Source organism: Nematostella vectensis, chromosome 1, assembly GCF_932526225.1.
Source record: "Nematostella vectensis chromosome 1, jaNemVect1.1, whole genome shotgun sequence".
NCBI classification, from domain to species: Eukaryota; Metazoa; Cnidaria; class Anthozoa; order Actiniaria; family Edwardsiidae; genus Nematostella; species Nematostella vectensis.
Genome location: NC_064034.1, coordinates 2,954,935 through 2,968,940, shown reverse-complemented (window position 1 = coordinate 2,968,940; position 14,006 = coordinate 2,954,935). Strand labels below are relative to the sequence as shown.

The 14,006-nt window shown below is 45.0% G+C and overlaps 3 protein-coding genes across 3 annotated transcripts; all 3 read right to left on the bottom strand.

The window, feature by feature from the left end:
• Positions 1-212: 212 nt before the first annotated feature.
• Positions 213-1,333, bottom strand: LOC116616775 (homeobox protein vab-15). Its single transcript, XM_032378769.2, has 2 exons — positions 1,098-1,333; positions 213-956 (listed from the first exon to the last, which is right to left on the bottom strand). The coding sequence occupies exons 1-2, from the start codon at positions 1,282-1,284 to the stop codon at positions 406-408; spliced, it is 738 nt and encodes a 245-aa protein (XP_032234660.2). The 5' UTR covers positions 1,285-1,333; the 3' UTR covers positions 213-405.
• Positions 1,334-6,995: 5,662 nt separating this feature from the next.
• LOC116616774 (homeobox protein vab-15) lies at positions 6,996-10,322 on the bottom strand. Its single transcript, XM_048730743.1, has 2 exons — positions 10,073-10,322; positions 6,996-7,557 (listed from the first exon to the last, which is right to left on the bottom strand). The coding sequence occupies exons 1-2, from the start codon at positions 10,257-10,259 to the stop codon at positions 7,007-7,009; spliced, it is 738 nt and encodes a 245-aa protein (XP_048586700.1). The 5' UTR covers positions 10,260-10,322; the 3' UTR covers positions 6,996-7,006.
• A 944-nt stretch (positions 10,323-11,266) lies between these two features.
• Positions 11,267-12,421, bottom strand: LOC116616779 (homeobox protein koza-like). The gene is made up of 2 exons (XM_032378779.2): positions 12,169-12,421; positions 11,267-12,049 (listed from the first exon to the last, which is right to left on the bottom strand). The coding sequence occupies exons 1-2, from the start codon at positions 12,353-12,355 to the stop codon at positions 11,499-11,501; spliced, it is 738 nt and encodes a 245-aa protein (XP_032234670.2). The 5' UTR covers positions 12,356-12,421; the 3' UTR covers positions 11,267-11,498.
• Positions 12,422-14,006: the final 1,585 nt, after the last annotated feature.

The following is a 14,006-nucleotide window of genomic DNA, read 5'->3' as shown; positions in this document are numbered from 1 at the left end:
GACACCCAGGTGGCGGTCTCGTTACTTATTCGTAGCCTCTTGATTGCAACACAACTACAAGCGACGTGCAGGGGTAGGGCAAGTAAAAATGTTGTTAGTGGAAATAGAAAAGATTGGGATTGGCATTGCTGGCACCTAAGTTTCCCTCTCTTATTTATGCTTATATACGCTAACTCTTGGATCCGTAGTCGTTATTTGGTTGTCCAAATGAACGCCAAAAGCGCCTTTTATTTTTCCCCTCCAAGCTTTAAACTTATTCTGTGCGTCTATGAAAATAATACTGAAAACTACGGCTAAAAGCATTTATTAAAAATAAAAAAATAGCTATTTACACGGGATAGGAAATCGTTTATATAATTCTTTCTATACGCATAAAATCTATGTAATTCCTTATTTTTAAAAAAATCATGGGTAGAGGTCGTACATCTGTGCAGCCATTTCGTTCAGCGGTCGCCCCCCGCAGTTGCAGTCGGGTCTGTTGCACACCCGTCCAGGTGACGACACAGGAAGCCCAGGATACTCCGGTGGCGGGCTGAGAGGGAAACTGGGCGGGAAGGCTGGGTACATCGGTGGTGGTGGTGTGCCTGGGTACTGGAACGGATAGCCGCGGTATACCTGTGGTGATAGTACTGGGGGAGGTCCTGGATATGGGCGGAAGCCTTGGGTTGGCTGTGGTTCTATCGCTGTGTTGTACAGTGCTAGCTTTGTGTAGTACTCAGTCTCCTCGGCGCGCTTTCTCTTGCGTTTCACTCGCCTGTTCTGGAACCAGATCTTGACCTGGTCGTCGGTCATGTTGAGTGTCTCGGCGATCTCCGCGCGCTCCTTGGCCGATACGTACTGCCGTGCGGCGAACACGCGCTCCAACTGGCTCACCTGGTCAGCGGAAAAGAATGAGCGCCGAGGCTTGGTCGCTTTGTCAGGGGCTGGGTCCGAGTCTGGCGTCTGAGGTCTCGAATCTGAAAAGCAGACCAAAACATTTATAGTCAATAAATAGTTCCAAAGTCGTTTTCTTAGGAGTTATTAGTTCAAGCTATACATTATGCATTTTACAGGTCAACTATATATTTTATAGGACAACTATACTCTTTTCTATTTACCTCTCTCGGCGGATGAATCGGACTCGGTTACTGACAGAGGAGGACTGGGCTGACTGGCCAGAGACGAGTTGCTGCTGGCCTGTGGTACTGCAGGCAGTATGTCGTTGATCGTGAATGGAATTTTCCTCTGCTCCAGGTCTTGGCGTGTGATGAGATTTGGCTCGGGTAGCTGTACTGTTGACGCCATGTTTCCTTTACTTTTACTGTGTTTGTGTTCTTGTTGGCAGTCAAGTAAGCGAATGATAAAAAGCTAGTTGCACCAGTTGTTTTTATACGTGCGCGGGTTTACTTCAAAACACGCCGCGGCCGCACTTTGTTGGAGCGCACTTTGACTTCTCACAAAAAAAGACGTCTGTTGCGCCGGCGCAAAGAAAACCGACGGCTTTCGTATTGTATTGAGCACGACTGCGTTAACATGCCGACGGCGTTCGCTTTGTGACAGAACGCCAGGCAAAGAACATGCGCATCGGATCTAAAAAAAGACGCCAAGACTAAAGGTTCTTCAGATTTATAAGAATTCGATACTGTAGTTCATTGATATTCTCCAAAGGAGATTGGTTGGAACCATTGGCTAGGGTTATGACCAATCATTTCCTATTCTTAAGAATACTCTTAATTGCCAGTTATATTGTATTTATGGTAACTAGTGTGGAATATGATTGATGATAATTATAAAAATATTATATTGTAAGTCTTTTTCTAAAAATGAAAAATTGCTGGAAAATATCGTTCGAGATCTGGTGTTGGTTTAATATAATCTTTGGAAGTGTCAAATATGTTCCTAAATAGCTAAAGCTGGTCAATTGAGGCCTACCATTATTGCTCGAATAAAAGGCCGGGCGGCTTATTTGATTGTTCATGCGTTGACTTTTGCCTTTTCAAAAGTGTGCGTGATTTGATACCGCAGTGAAATACCCATGTATTTCTCATGTATACACCTATTTCAAATAACGTTGTCAGTGCAAACGGCAAATGGCGATTGTGAAATGGCAGTTCTCCTATCAAAAAATACCATGGAACATGTCAAATTTCTACTGAATGTAGAATAATTTGGAAAATTTCTGTGATTATATTAATTATCATCTAAATTCTTACAAATAATTATACCTATAAGCAGTGATTGGTCTTAGAACTGCCATCTGCCATTCGCCATTTGCACTGACAGCGTTTATTGAAATAGGTGGATGTGCTAATAGTATTGTCAATAGTATGAACTTTAAAAAGTTCGAACAGTAGACAAAATTTCCTGTTATTACCAAGAAATTTCTTATGTAACACATAAGGCAACTTGAAACATAAAGCGCCTGGACTAATCAAGGCAAACAGTTTTTTTTACTCAGGGTTTTTCCGAAGACGATTTGTTGTAATCGGAAATTGTGGGTAATCTCGATGACGTCGTCTTTGCATATTTTATTTTTGCCTGTGTGGATGGCTTTGTTATAAGATTATCTTTGCCTGTTTGGATATTAATTTTATAAGAAATCTTTGCACGAAGGCGCGTACGTTTTATCACAGGGTGCGCGAGAACCTTGGTGGCTCATTTCTTATTAAGGAACTTCCATGATACCTATGACTGCGCACCCCTCCCCCCACCCCCCTCTGCAAATCCTGTGAACGCGCCTGGCATGTGTGAAAAGCAATGCTATAACCCTCTTTACACGTTTGGCAGTGGAAAGTTATTAGCCAATTATTATTTGTTCGTGTGATATGCTACACAAAGAAGCAATTATTATATTTACCAGTAAAATCAAGTCACACAGCCCATTATCCTCATTTCAGAAACTAAAAGCTTGCCAAAATCTGCGAACTCCTTTTTAATCGATACATAAAAACCGTTTTTGGTTCTAACGGCAAAGTGCATTTGCGACGGCAACAACTTGAATTCCATATGAAACGGCGAGAGCAATGCCGCAAAACACCCGGAATTCGCTTGAGCGGCAAGGCGGTCTTTTTACGAACTTTGTGCGCGTCGCCGGCAAAATAGATTTGTATCAACGGACCAGGACTAGAGCAGGGACGTAGCAAACTTTTAATGTCCACGCCCACTTAAAATAAAAAGGATGTCACAAGTCTAGTATTTTCTAAGTGAATGAAGTTTCATGGTTAAAAAGGATAATAATCACTGGTGAATAAAACCTATTTCACAGTGGTATCGGTTTATAAATGCAGACCCATAGCCAGGCCTGTATAAAAACACTCCCATTAACACTCCGAATGTGGCACATTTTCAAATATCCTTCCTTTTTCTATAAGATATTTATGGCAGCGCCCTCCCCTCCCAAATCCTGAATACTCCCTGTTTAACTGCATAATACTTATTGAAAAATGTTGTCACATGAAGACACTACAATCATTTGTTGGCTCTGAGCATATGCCTTGTTGGACAATGTGACGGATAAACTAAGACTTTATGTGTACTTTATGTGTAATTTATGTGTACTTTACAAATACTTAAGCACAATACTCAGTGTACATACTAGCTTGTATTTAAATTTTGAGTTTGGGTTGAACGAGAAAAGGTTTTCCCTTTGTCTTGATGTTTTCCTTCCTTTATCAAAAAGACCAACGCAAGTCATAGTATTAAATATCGGAATTGGTAGACTAGAATTCCAACAGTCGCTCCACAAGAATACGCGTAAGATACGCGTACAAAAACGTGAATTCCTATCGAGGTACACAAACAAAATGGCTCCATCTTGTTTATTCTAGCCTTTGATAGCAGTAAGTTGGTTATTGTATGAATATTGTAAATATTGCTAGTTGCAAATAATTAAGAAAAACTCGCGTAAAGGGGGCAGTCCACCAGTTTACTCGGTTGTGTGTGGAGCACCTGCTTGAACCATGCTAACCTTATTATTTCGCTCCACGGTAGCCCACAGCAGTGATTAAACACAGGCCACGTTGACTAAATTCCACTTAAATTTTATACACAACAACAAGGAAACCATAATTCAAGACTTAAAAGTTAGAAAAATATTCGACTGCACTTGGAACTTTCAATGTGTCATTGTATCTTATCAACGAAATGATGTCAGCAAATACATTGCGTGTCCCGGATAAGTTATGAAGTTCAGGTATTTCCCCCCTCGTTGATTTATACCTCGCGGTGGCTTGTGAGACCTAGCAGGATATCCTTGTTTTTAATAGGTTGTTCAGAGCATGAACTTAGTCGAGAAATGTTAAAAAAAGAAAAGCTTATGATGTTTGTTCTCAAGCCCTGCTGGATATAAACCGCACATAGAGAAAAGCGGCCAACTGTACAGCAAACAACAACCTGAAACGCTTCCACTTTCTTTTAAAGTGTTGCACAACCCTAGAGAGATATCACAAACGCACAGTTGTAAGTTATTGGCGACAAATGGAGTTATCATAACCACCTAGATCAATGATTTATATTATTAAACGTTGATTTTCCTGCTTGAGTTCAAAGGATCCAAGTTTTGTGTTATCTTCCCAGGAGTAAAAGCATTTCTTTCTCTATCTTTTTAAAGTGCCTCTTTGCCAAGAGTTCAGTTGTTGATTTATTGCTATATTCACGTATTTCCTTCCTTTGCAACATGGTTGTTCTCCTTTCTCTTTTTCACACTAGCAACAAAGTGGAACCATTGTGAGTTACTTTCACGCATTTGTCGATTTCCTTTCAAATATGTATATGTGCTAATAGTATTGTCAATAGTATGACATACGTCGTACCGCCCTAACCATATTGCCGTATTGAAGTTCAAACAGTAGACAAAATGTTCCGCAACGAAAGCTACATTCTATTAGACTGCGAGGCCCTTTGGGAAGGGCTTCACAATCCGGTAATCAGGTCCTCGCCGTTACCTCGCGTATCTAGGGAAGAAGTAGAATAGCACGCGACGCGTTTTTTCGCATCAGGTAATCAGATCCTCGCCGGTACCTCGCGTATCTAGGAAGGGAGTAGAATGACTCGCGACGCGTTTTTCCCCATCCGGTAATCAGGTCCTCGCCGGTACCTCGCGTATCTAGGGAGGGAGTAGAATGACGCGCGACGCGTTTTTCCCCATCAGGTAATCAGGTCCTCGCCGGTACCTCGCGTATCTAGGGAAGGAGTAGAATGGCGCGCGACGGGTTTTCCCCATCAGGTAATCAGGTCCTCGCCGGTACCTCGCGTATCTAGGAAAGGAGTAGAATGGCGCGCGACGCGTTTTTTCCCATCAGGTAATCAGATCCTCGCAGGTACCTGGCGTATCTGGGGAGGGGGTAGAATGGCGCGCAACGCGTTTTTCCCATCAGGTAATCAGGTCCTCGCCGGTACCTCGCGTATCTAGGAAGGGAGTAGAATGGCGCGCGACGCGTTTTCCCCATCCGGTAATCAGGTTCTCGCCGGTACCTCGCGTATCTAGGGAGGGAGTAGAATGGCGGGCGACGTGTTTTCCCTATCAGGTAATCAGGTTCTCGCCGGTACCTCGCGTATCTAGGAAGGGAGTAGAATGGCGCGGGACGCGTTTTTTCCCATCAGGTAATCAGTTCCTCGCCGGTACCTCGCGTATCTAAGAAGGGAGTAGAATGGCGCGCGACGCGTTTTCCCCATCAGGTAATCAGGTTCTCACCGGTACCTCGCGTATCTAGGAAGGGAGTAGAATGGCGCGCGACGCGTTTTGCCCATCCGGTAATCAGGTCCTCGCCGGTACCTCGCGTATCAAGGAAGGAAGGAAAATGGCGCGCGACGCGTTTTTTCCCATCCGGTAATCAGGTCCTCACCGGTACCTGGCGTATCTAGGAAGGGAGTAGAATGGCGCGCGACGCGTTTTCCCCATCAGGTAATCAGGTCCTCGCCGGTACCTCGCGTATCTAGGAAGGGAGTAGAATGGCGCGCGACGCGTTTTCCCCATCAGGTAATCAGGTTCTCGCCGGTACCACTCGTATCTAGGGAGGGAGTAGAATGGCGCGCGACGCGTTTTCCCCATCAGGTAATCAGGTTCTCACCGGTACCAATCGTATCTAGGAAGGGAGTAGAATGGCGCGCGACGCGTTTTCCCCATCAGGTAATCAGGTTCTCACCGGTACCTCGCGTATCTAGGAAGGGAGTAGAATGGTGCGCGACGCGTTTTACCCATCAGGTAATCAGGTCCTCGCCGGTACCTCGCGTATCTAGGGAGGGAGTAGAATGGCGCGCGACGCGTTTTTTCCATCCAGTAATCGGTTCCTCACCGGTACCTCTCGTATCTAGGAAGGGAGTAGAATGGCGCGCGACGCGTTTTCCCTATCCAGTAATCGGTTCCTCACCGGTACCTCTCGTATCTAGGAAGGGAGTAGAATGGCGCGCGACGCGTTTTCCCCATCCGGTAATCAGGTTCTCGCCGGTACCTCGCGTATCTAGGGAGGGAGTAGAATGGCGGGCGACGCGTTTTCCCTATCAGGTAATCAGGTTCTCGCCGGTACCTCGCGTATCTAGGAAGGGAGTAGAATGGCGCGGGACGCGTTTTTACCATCAGGTAATCAAGTACTCGCCGGTACCTCGCGTATCTAGGAAGGGAGTAGAATGACGCGCGACGCGTTTTTCCCCATCCGGTAATCAGGTCCTCGCAGGTACCTCGCGTATCTAGGGAGGGAGTAGAATGACGCGCGACGCGTTTCTTCCCATCAGGTAATCAGTACCTCGCCGGTACCTCTCGTTCATTTCCTTGCCCCTCTTTACACGTTTTTTTAGTCAGTACGCCGTTCGTCTGGACGCCAAGAGCGTCTTTTATTTTTCATCTCGCAAGCTTTAAACTTATTCTGTGATTCTGAAAATAATACTAAAAACTAACGGGAAACATTTTTTTTGCTTAAAGCATTTATTGAAAATGAATAAAAAATAAATAGCTATTTACATTAGATAGGATATTGTTTTATATTTCTTTCTATACGCAACAAATCTATGTAATTCCTTATTTTTAAAAAAATCATGGGTAGAGGCCGTACATCTGTGCCGCCATTTCGTTTAACGGTCGCCCCCCGCAGTTGCAGTCAGGTCTGTTGCACACTCGTCCAGGTGACGACACAGGAAGCCCAGGATACTTCGGTGGCGGGCTGAAGGGGAAACTGGGCGGGAAGGCTGGGTACATCGGTGGTGGTGGTGTGCCTGGGTACTGGAACGGATAGCCGCGGTATACCTGTGGTGATAGTACTGGGGGAGGTCCTGGATACGGGCGGAAGCCTTGGTTTGGCTGTGGTCCTATCGATGTGTTGTATAGTGCTAGCTTGATGTAGTACTCAGTCTCCTCGGCGCGCTTTCTCTTGCGTTTCATTCGTCTGTTCTGGAACCAGTTCTTGACCTGTTCGTCGGTCATGTTGAATCTCTCGGCGATCTCCGCGCGCTCCTTGGCCGATACGTACTGCTGTGCGGCGAACACGCGCTCCAACTGGTTCACCTGGTCAGTGGAGAAGAATGAGCGCCGAGGCTTGGTCGACTTGTCGGGGGCTGGGTCCGAGTCTGGAGTCTGAGGATTCGAGTCTGGTAAACAAACCAAATATTGTCAATAAAAGGTTCACGAGATTGTTTCTAAAGAGTTCTTATTTTAAGCTATGAACTATGCATTTTACACGTGACAACTATACTCTTTTCTATTTACCTCTCTCGGCGGATGAATCGGACTCAGTTACTGACAGAGGAGGACTAGGCTGACTGGACAAAGACGAGTTGCTGCTGGCCGTTGTTACTGCAAGCAGTATGTCGTTGATAGTGAATGGAATTTTCCTCTGCTCCAGGTCTTGGCGTGTGATGAGATTTGGCTGGGGTAGCTGTACTGTTGACGCCATGTTTCCTTTACTTTTACTGTGTTTGTGTTCTTGTTGGCAGTCAAGTAAGCGAATGATGAAAAGCTTGTTGCACCAGTGGTTTTTATACGTGCGCGGGTTCACTTCAAAACACGCCGCGGCCGAACTTTGTTGGAGCGCACTTTGACTTCTCATAAAAGAAGATGTCTGTTGCGCCGGCGCAAAGAAAACCGACGGCTTTCGTATTGTATTGAGCACGACTGCGTTAACATGCCGACGACGTTCGCTTTGTGACGGAAGGTCAGGCAAAGAACATGCGCATCGGATCTAAAGAAAGACGCCAAGACTAAAGGTTCTTCAGAGTTATAAGAATTCGATACTGTAGTTCATTGATATTCTCCAAAGGAGATTGGTTGGAACCATTGGCTAGGGTTATGACCGATCATTTCCTATTCTTAAGAATACTCTTAATTGCCAGTTATATTGTATTTATGGTAACTAGTGTGGAATATGATTGGTGATAATTGTAAAAGTATTATATTGTGAGTCTTTTTCTAAAAATGAAAAAATGCTGGAAAATAACGTTCGGCTTATTTGATTGTTCATGCGTTGACTTTTGCCCTTCCAAAAGTGTGCGTGATTTGATACCGAAGAGAAATACCCATGTATTTCTCATGTATATGTGCTAATAGTATCGTCAATAGTATGACATACGTCGTACCGCCCTAACCATATTGCCGTATTGAAGTTCGAACAGTTGACAAAATTTCCTGTAACGAAAGCTACATTCTAATAGACTGCGAGGCCCTTTGGGAAGGGCTTCACCATCCGGTAATCAGGTCCTCGCCGTTACCTCGCGTATCTAGGAAGGGAGTAGAAAAGCGCGCGACGCGTTTTTTCCCATCCGGTAATCAGGTCCTCACCGGTACCTGGCGTATCTAGGAAGGGAGTAGAATGGCGCACGACGCGTTTTCCCCATCAGGTAATCAGGTTCTTGCCGGTACCTCGCGTATCTAGTGAGGGAGTAGAATGGCGCGCGACGCGTTTTCCCCATCAGGTAATCAGGTTCTCACCGGTACCACTCGTATCTAGGAAGGGAGTAGAATAGCGCGCGACGCGTTTTTTCGCATCAGGTAATCAGATCCTCGCCGGTACCTCGCGTATCTAGGAAGGGAGTAGAATGACGCGCGACGCGTTTTTCCCCATCCGGTAATCAGGTCCTCGCAGGTACCTCGCGTATCTAGGGAGGGAGTAGAACGACGCGCGACGCGTTTCTTCCCATCAGGTAATCAGGACCTCGCCGGTACCTCGCGTTCATTTCCTTGCCCCTCTTTACACGTTTTTTAGTCAGTTCGCCGTTCGTCTGGACGCCATGAGCGTCTTTTATTTTTCATCTCGCATGCTTTAAACTTATTCTGTGCGTCTGAAAATAATACTAAAAACTAACGGGAAACATTTTTTTGGCTCAAAGCATTTATTGAAAATGAATAAAAAATAAATAGCTATTTACATTAGATAGGATATTGTTTTATATTTCTTTCTATACGCAAGAAATCTATGTATTTTTTTTATTTTTAAAAAAATCATGGGTAGAGGCCGTACATCTGTGCCGCCATTTCGTTTAACGGTCGCCCCCCGCAGTTGCAGTCGGGTCTGTTGCACACTCGTCCAGGTGACGACACAGGAAGCCCAGGATACTCCGGTGGCGGGCTGAAGGGGAAACTTGGCGGGAAGGCTGGGTACATCGGTGGTGGTGGTGTGCCTGGGTACTGGAACGGATAGCCGCGATATACCTGTGGTAATAGTACTGGGGGAGGTCCTGGATACGGGCGGAAGCCTTGGGTTGGCTGTGGTCCTATCGCTGTGTTGTATAGTGCTAGCTTGGTGTAGTACTCAGTCTCCTCGGCGCGCTTTCTCTTGCGTTTCATTCGTCTGTTCTGGAACCAGTTCTTGACCTGGTCATCGGTCATGTTGAATGTCTCGGCGATCTCCGCGCGCTCCTTGGCCGATACGTACTGCTGTGCGGCGAACACGCGCTCCAACTGGTTTACCTGGTCAGCGGAGAAGAATGAGCGCCGAGGCTTGGTCGACTTCTCGGGGGCTGCGTCCGAGTCTGGAGTCTGAGGATCCGAGTCTGGAAAACAAACCAAATATTTGTCAATAAAAGTTCACGAGATTGTTTCTAAAGAGCTCTTATTTTAAGCTATGAACTATGCATTTTACACGTGACAACTATACTCTTTTCTATTTACCTTTCTCGGCGGATGAATCGGACTCGGTTACTGACAGAGGAGGACTAGGCTGACTGGATAAAGACGAGTTGCTGCTGGCTGTTGTTACTGCAAGCAGTATGTCGTTGATCGTGAATGGAATTTTCCTCTGCTCCAAGTCTTGGCGTGTGATGAGACTTGGCTGGGGTAGCTGTACTGTTGACGCCATGTTTCCTTTACTTTTACTGTGTTTGTGTTCTTGTTGGCAGTCAAGTAAGCGAATGATGAAAAGCTTGTTGCACCAGTGGTTTTTATACGTGCGCGGGTTCACTTCAAAACACGCCACGGCCGCACTTTGTTGGAGCGCACTTTGACTTCTCATAAAAGAAGATGTCTGTTGCGCCGGCGCAAAGAAAACCGACGGCTTTCGTATTGTATTGAGCACGACTGCGTTAACATGCCGACGACGTTCGCTTTGTGACAGAACGCCAGGCAAAGAACATGCGCATCGGATCTAAAGAAAGACGCCAAGACTAAAGGTTTTTCAGAGTTATAAGAATTCGATACTGTAGTTCATTGATATTCTCCAAAGGAGATTGGTTGGAACCATTGGCTAGTGTTATGACCAATCATTTCCTATTCTTAAGAATACTCTTAATTGCCAGTTATATTGTATTTATGGTAACTAGTGTGGAATATGATTGGTGATAATTGTAAAAGTATTATATTGTGAGTCTTTTTCTAAAAATGAAAAATTGCTGGAAAATAACGTTCGGCTTATTTGATTGTTCATGCGTTGACTTTTGCCCTTCCAAAAGTGTGCGTGATTTGATACCGCAGAGAAATACCCATGTATTTCTCATGTATATGTGCTAATAGTATCGTCAATAGTATGACATACGTCGTATCGCCCTAACCATATTGCCGTATTGAAGTTCGAACAGTAGACAAAATTTCCTGCAACGAAAGCTACATTTTAATAGACTGCGAGGCCCTTTGGGAAGGGCTTCACCATCCGGTAATCAGGTCCTCGCCGTTACCTCGCGTATCTAGGAAGAGAGTAGATTGACGCGCGACGCGTTTTTCCCCATCCGGTAATCAGGTCCTCGCAGGTACCTCGCGTATCTAGTGAGGGAGTAGAATGACGCGCGACGCGTTTCTTCCCATCAGGTAATCAGGACCTCGCCGGTACCTCGCGTTCATTTCCTTGCCCCTCTTTACACGTTTTTTTATCTGTTCGCCGTTCGTCTGGACGCCAAGAGCGTCTTTTATTTTTCATCTCGCAAGCTTTAAACTTATTCTGTGCGTCTGAAAATAATACTAAAAACTAACGGGAAACATTTTTTTGGCTCAAAGCATTTATTGAAAATGAATAAAAAATAAATAGCTATTTACATTAGATAGGATATTGTTTTTATATTTCTTTCTATACGCAACAAATCTATGTATTTCTTTATTTTTAAAAAAATCATGGGTAGAGGCCGTACATCTGTGCCGCCATTTCGTTTAACGGTCGCCCCCCGCAGTTGCAGTCGGGTCTGTTGCACACTCGTCCAGGTGACGACACAGGAAGCCCAGGATACTCCGGTGGCGGGCTGAGAGGGAAACTGGGCGGGAAGGCTGGGTACATCGGTGGTGGTGGTGTGCCTGGGTACTGGAACGGATAGCCGCGGTATACCTGTGGTGATAGTACTGAGGGAGGTCCTGGATACGGGCGGAAGCCTTGGGTTGGCTGTGGTCCTATCGCTGTGTTGTATAGTGCTAGCTTGGTGTAGTACTCAGTCTCCTCGGCGCGCTTTCTCTTGCGTTTCATTCGTCTGTTCTGGAACCAGTTCTTGACCTGGTCGTCGGTCATGTTGAATGTCTCGGCGATCTCCGCGCGCTCCTTGGCCGATACGTACTGCTGTGCGGCGAACACGCGCTCCAACTGGTTCACCTGGTCAGCGGAGAAGAATGAGCGCCGAGGCCTGGTCGACTTGTCGGGGGCTGGGTCCGAGTCTGGAGTCTGAGGATTCGAGTCTGGTAAACAAACCAAATATTTGTCAATAAAAGGTTCACGAACTTGTTTCTAAAGAGTTCTTATTTTAAGCTATGATCTATGCATTTTACACGTGACAACTATACTCTTTTCTATTTACCTCTCTCGGCGGATGAATCGGACTCGGTTACTGACAGAGGAGGACTAGGCTGACTGGCCAGAGACGAGTTGCTGCTGGCTGGTGGTACTGCAGGCAGTATGTCGTTGATCGTGAATGGAATTTTCCTCTGCTCCAAGTCTTGGCGTGTGATGAGATTTGGCTGGGGTAGCTGTACTGTTGACGCCATGTTTGCTTTACTTTTACTGTGTTTGTGTTCTTGTTGGCAGTCAAGTAAGCGAATGATGAAAAGCTTGTTGCACCAGTGGTTTTTATACGTGCGCGGGTTCACTTCAAAACACGCCGCGGCCGAACTTTGTTGGAGCGCACTTTGACTTCTCATAAAAGAAGATGTTTGTTGCGCCGGCGCAAAGAAAACCGACGGCTTTCGTATTGTATTGAGCACGACTGCGTTAACATGCCGACGACGTTCGCTTTGTGACAGAACGCCAGGCAAAGAACATGCGCATCGGATCTAAAGAAAGACGCCAAGACTAAAGGTTCTTTAGAGTTATAAGAATTCGATACTGTAGTTCATTGATATTCTCCAAAGGAGATTGGTTTGAACCATTGGCTAGTGTTATGACCAATCATTTCCTATTCTTAAGAATACTCTTAATTGCCAGTTATATTGTATTTATGGTAACTAGTGTGGAATATGATTGGTGATAATTGTAAAAGTATTATATTGTGAGTCTTTTTCTAAAAATGAAAAATTGCTGGAAAATAACGTTCGGCTTATTTGATTGTTCATGCGTTGACTTTTGCCCTTCCAAAAGTGTGCGTGATTTGATAACGCAGAGAAATACCCATGTATTTCTCATGTATATGTGCTAATAGTATCGTCAATAGTATGACATACGTCGTCCCCCCCTAACCATATTGCCGTATTGAAGTTCGAACAGTAGACGAACAGAAGACATAATTTCCTGCCTTGAAAGATCTGTTATTACCAAGAAATTTCCCAAATATGCCCATATTTTACAATGTAACACATAAGGCAACTTGAAACATATAGCGCCTGGACTAATCAAGGCAAACCTCTTTTTTACTCAGGGTTTTTCCGAAGACGATTTGTTGTAATCGAGCTTAATCGGAAATTGTGGGTAATCTCGATGACGTCGTCTTTGCATATTTTATTTTTGCCTGTGTGGATAGCTTTGTTATAAGACTATCTTTGCCCGTTTGAATATTAATTTTATAAGAAATCTTTGCACGAAGGTGCGCGAGAACCTTGGCGGCCAAAAAGTAGTTCATTTCTTATTAAGGAATCTTCAAATACTATGCTTTTTCCATATGATATCTATGACTGCGCACCCCCCCCTCTGCAAATCCTGTGAACGCGCATGGCATGTGTGAAAAGCAATGCTATAAGACCCTCCTTACACGTTTGGCAGTGGAAAGTTATTAGCCAATTATTATTTGTTCGTGTGATATGCTACACAAAGAAGCAATTATTATGTTTACCATTAAAATCAAGTCACATAGCCCATTATCCTCGTTTGAGAAACTAAAGGCTTGCCAAAATCTGCGAACTCCTTTTTAATCGATACATAAAAACCGTTTTTGGTTCTAACGGCAAAGTGCATTTGCGACGGCAACAACTTGAATTCCATATGAAACGGCGAGAGCAATGCCGCAAAACACCCGGAATTCGCTTGAGCGGCAAGGCGGTCTTTTTACGAACTTTGTGCGCGTCGCCGGCAAAATAGATTTGTATCAACGGACCAGGACTAGAGCAGGGACGTAGCAAACTTTTAATGTCCACGCCCACTTAAAATAAAAAGGATGTCACAAGTCTAGTATTTTCTAAGTGAATGAAGTTTCATGGTTAAAAAGGA

Bases quoted from the DNA above. Each gene is read 5' to 3' on its own strand.
- LOC116616774 (XM_048730743.1), bottom strand. From the start codon at position 10,259: ATGGCGTCAACAGTACAGCTACCCCAGCCAAGTCTCATCACACGCCAA. The intron at 7,558-10,072 runs GTAAATAGAAAA...TTTGTTTACCAG, and splicing joins CGATTCATCCGCCGAGAAAG to ACTCGAATCCTCAGACTCCA.
- LOC116616775 (XM_032378769.2), bottom strand. From the start codon at position 1,284: ATGGCGTCAACAGTACAGCTACCCGAGCCAAATCTCATCACACGCCAA. The intron at 957-1,097 runs GTAAATAGAAAA...TCTGCTTTTCAG, and splicing joins CGATTCATCCGCCGAGAGAG to ATTCGAGACCTCAGACGCCA.
- LOC116616779 (XM_032378779.2), bottom strand. From the start codon at position 12,355: ATGGCGTCAACAGTACAGCTACCCCAGCCAAATCTCATCACACGCCAA. The intron at 12,050-12,168 runs GTAAATAGAAAA...TTTGTTTACCAG, and splicing joins CGATTCATCCGCCGAGAGAG to ACTCGAATCCTCAGACTCCA.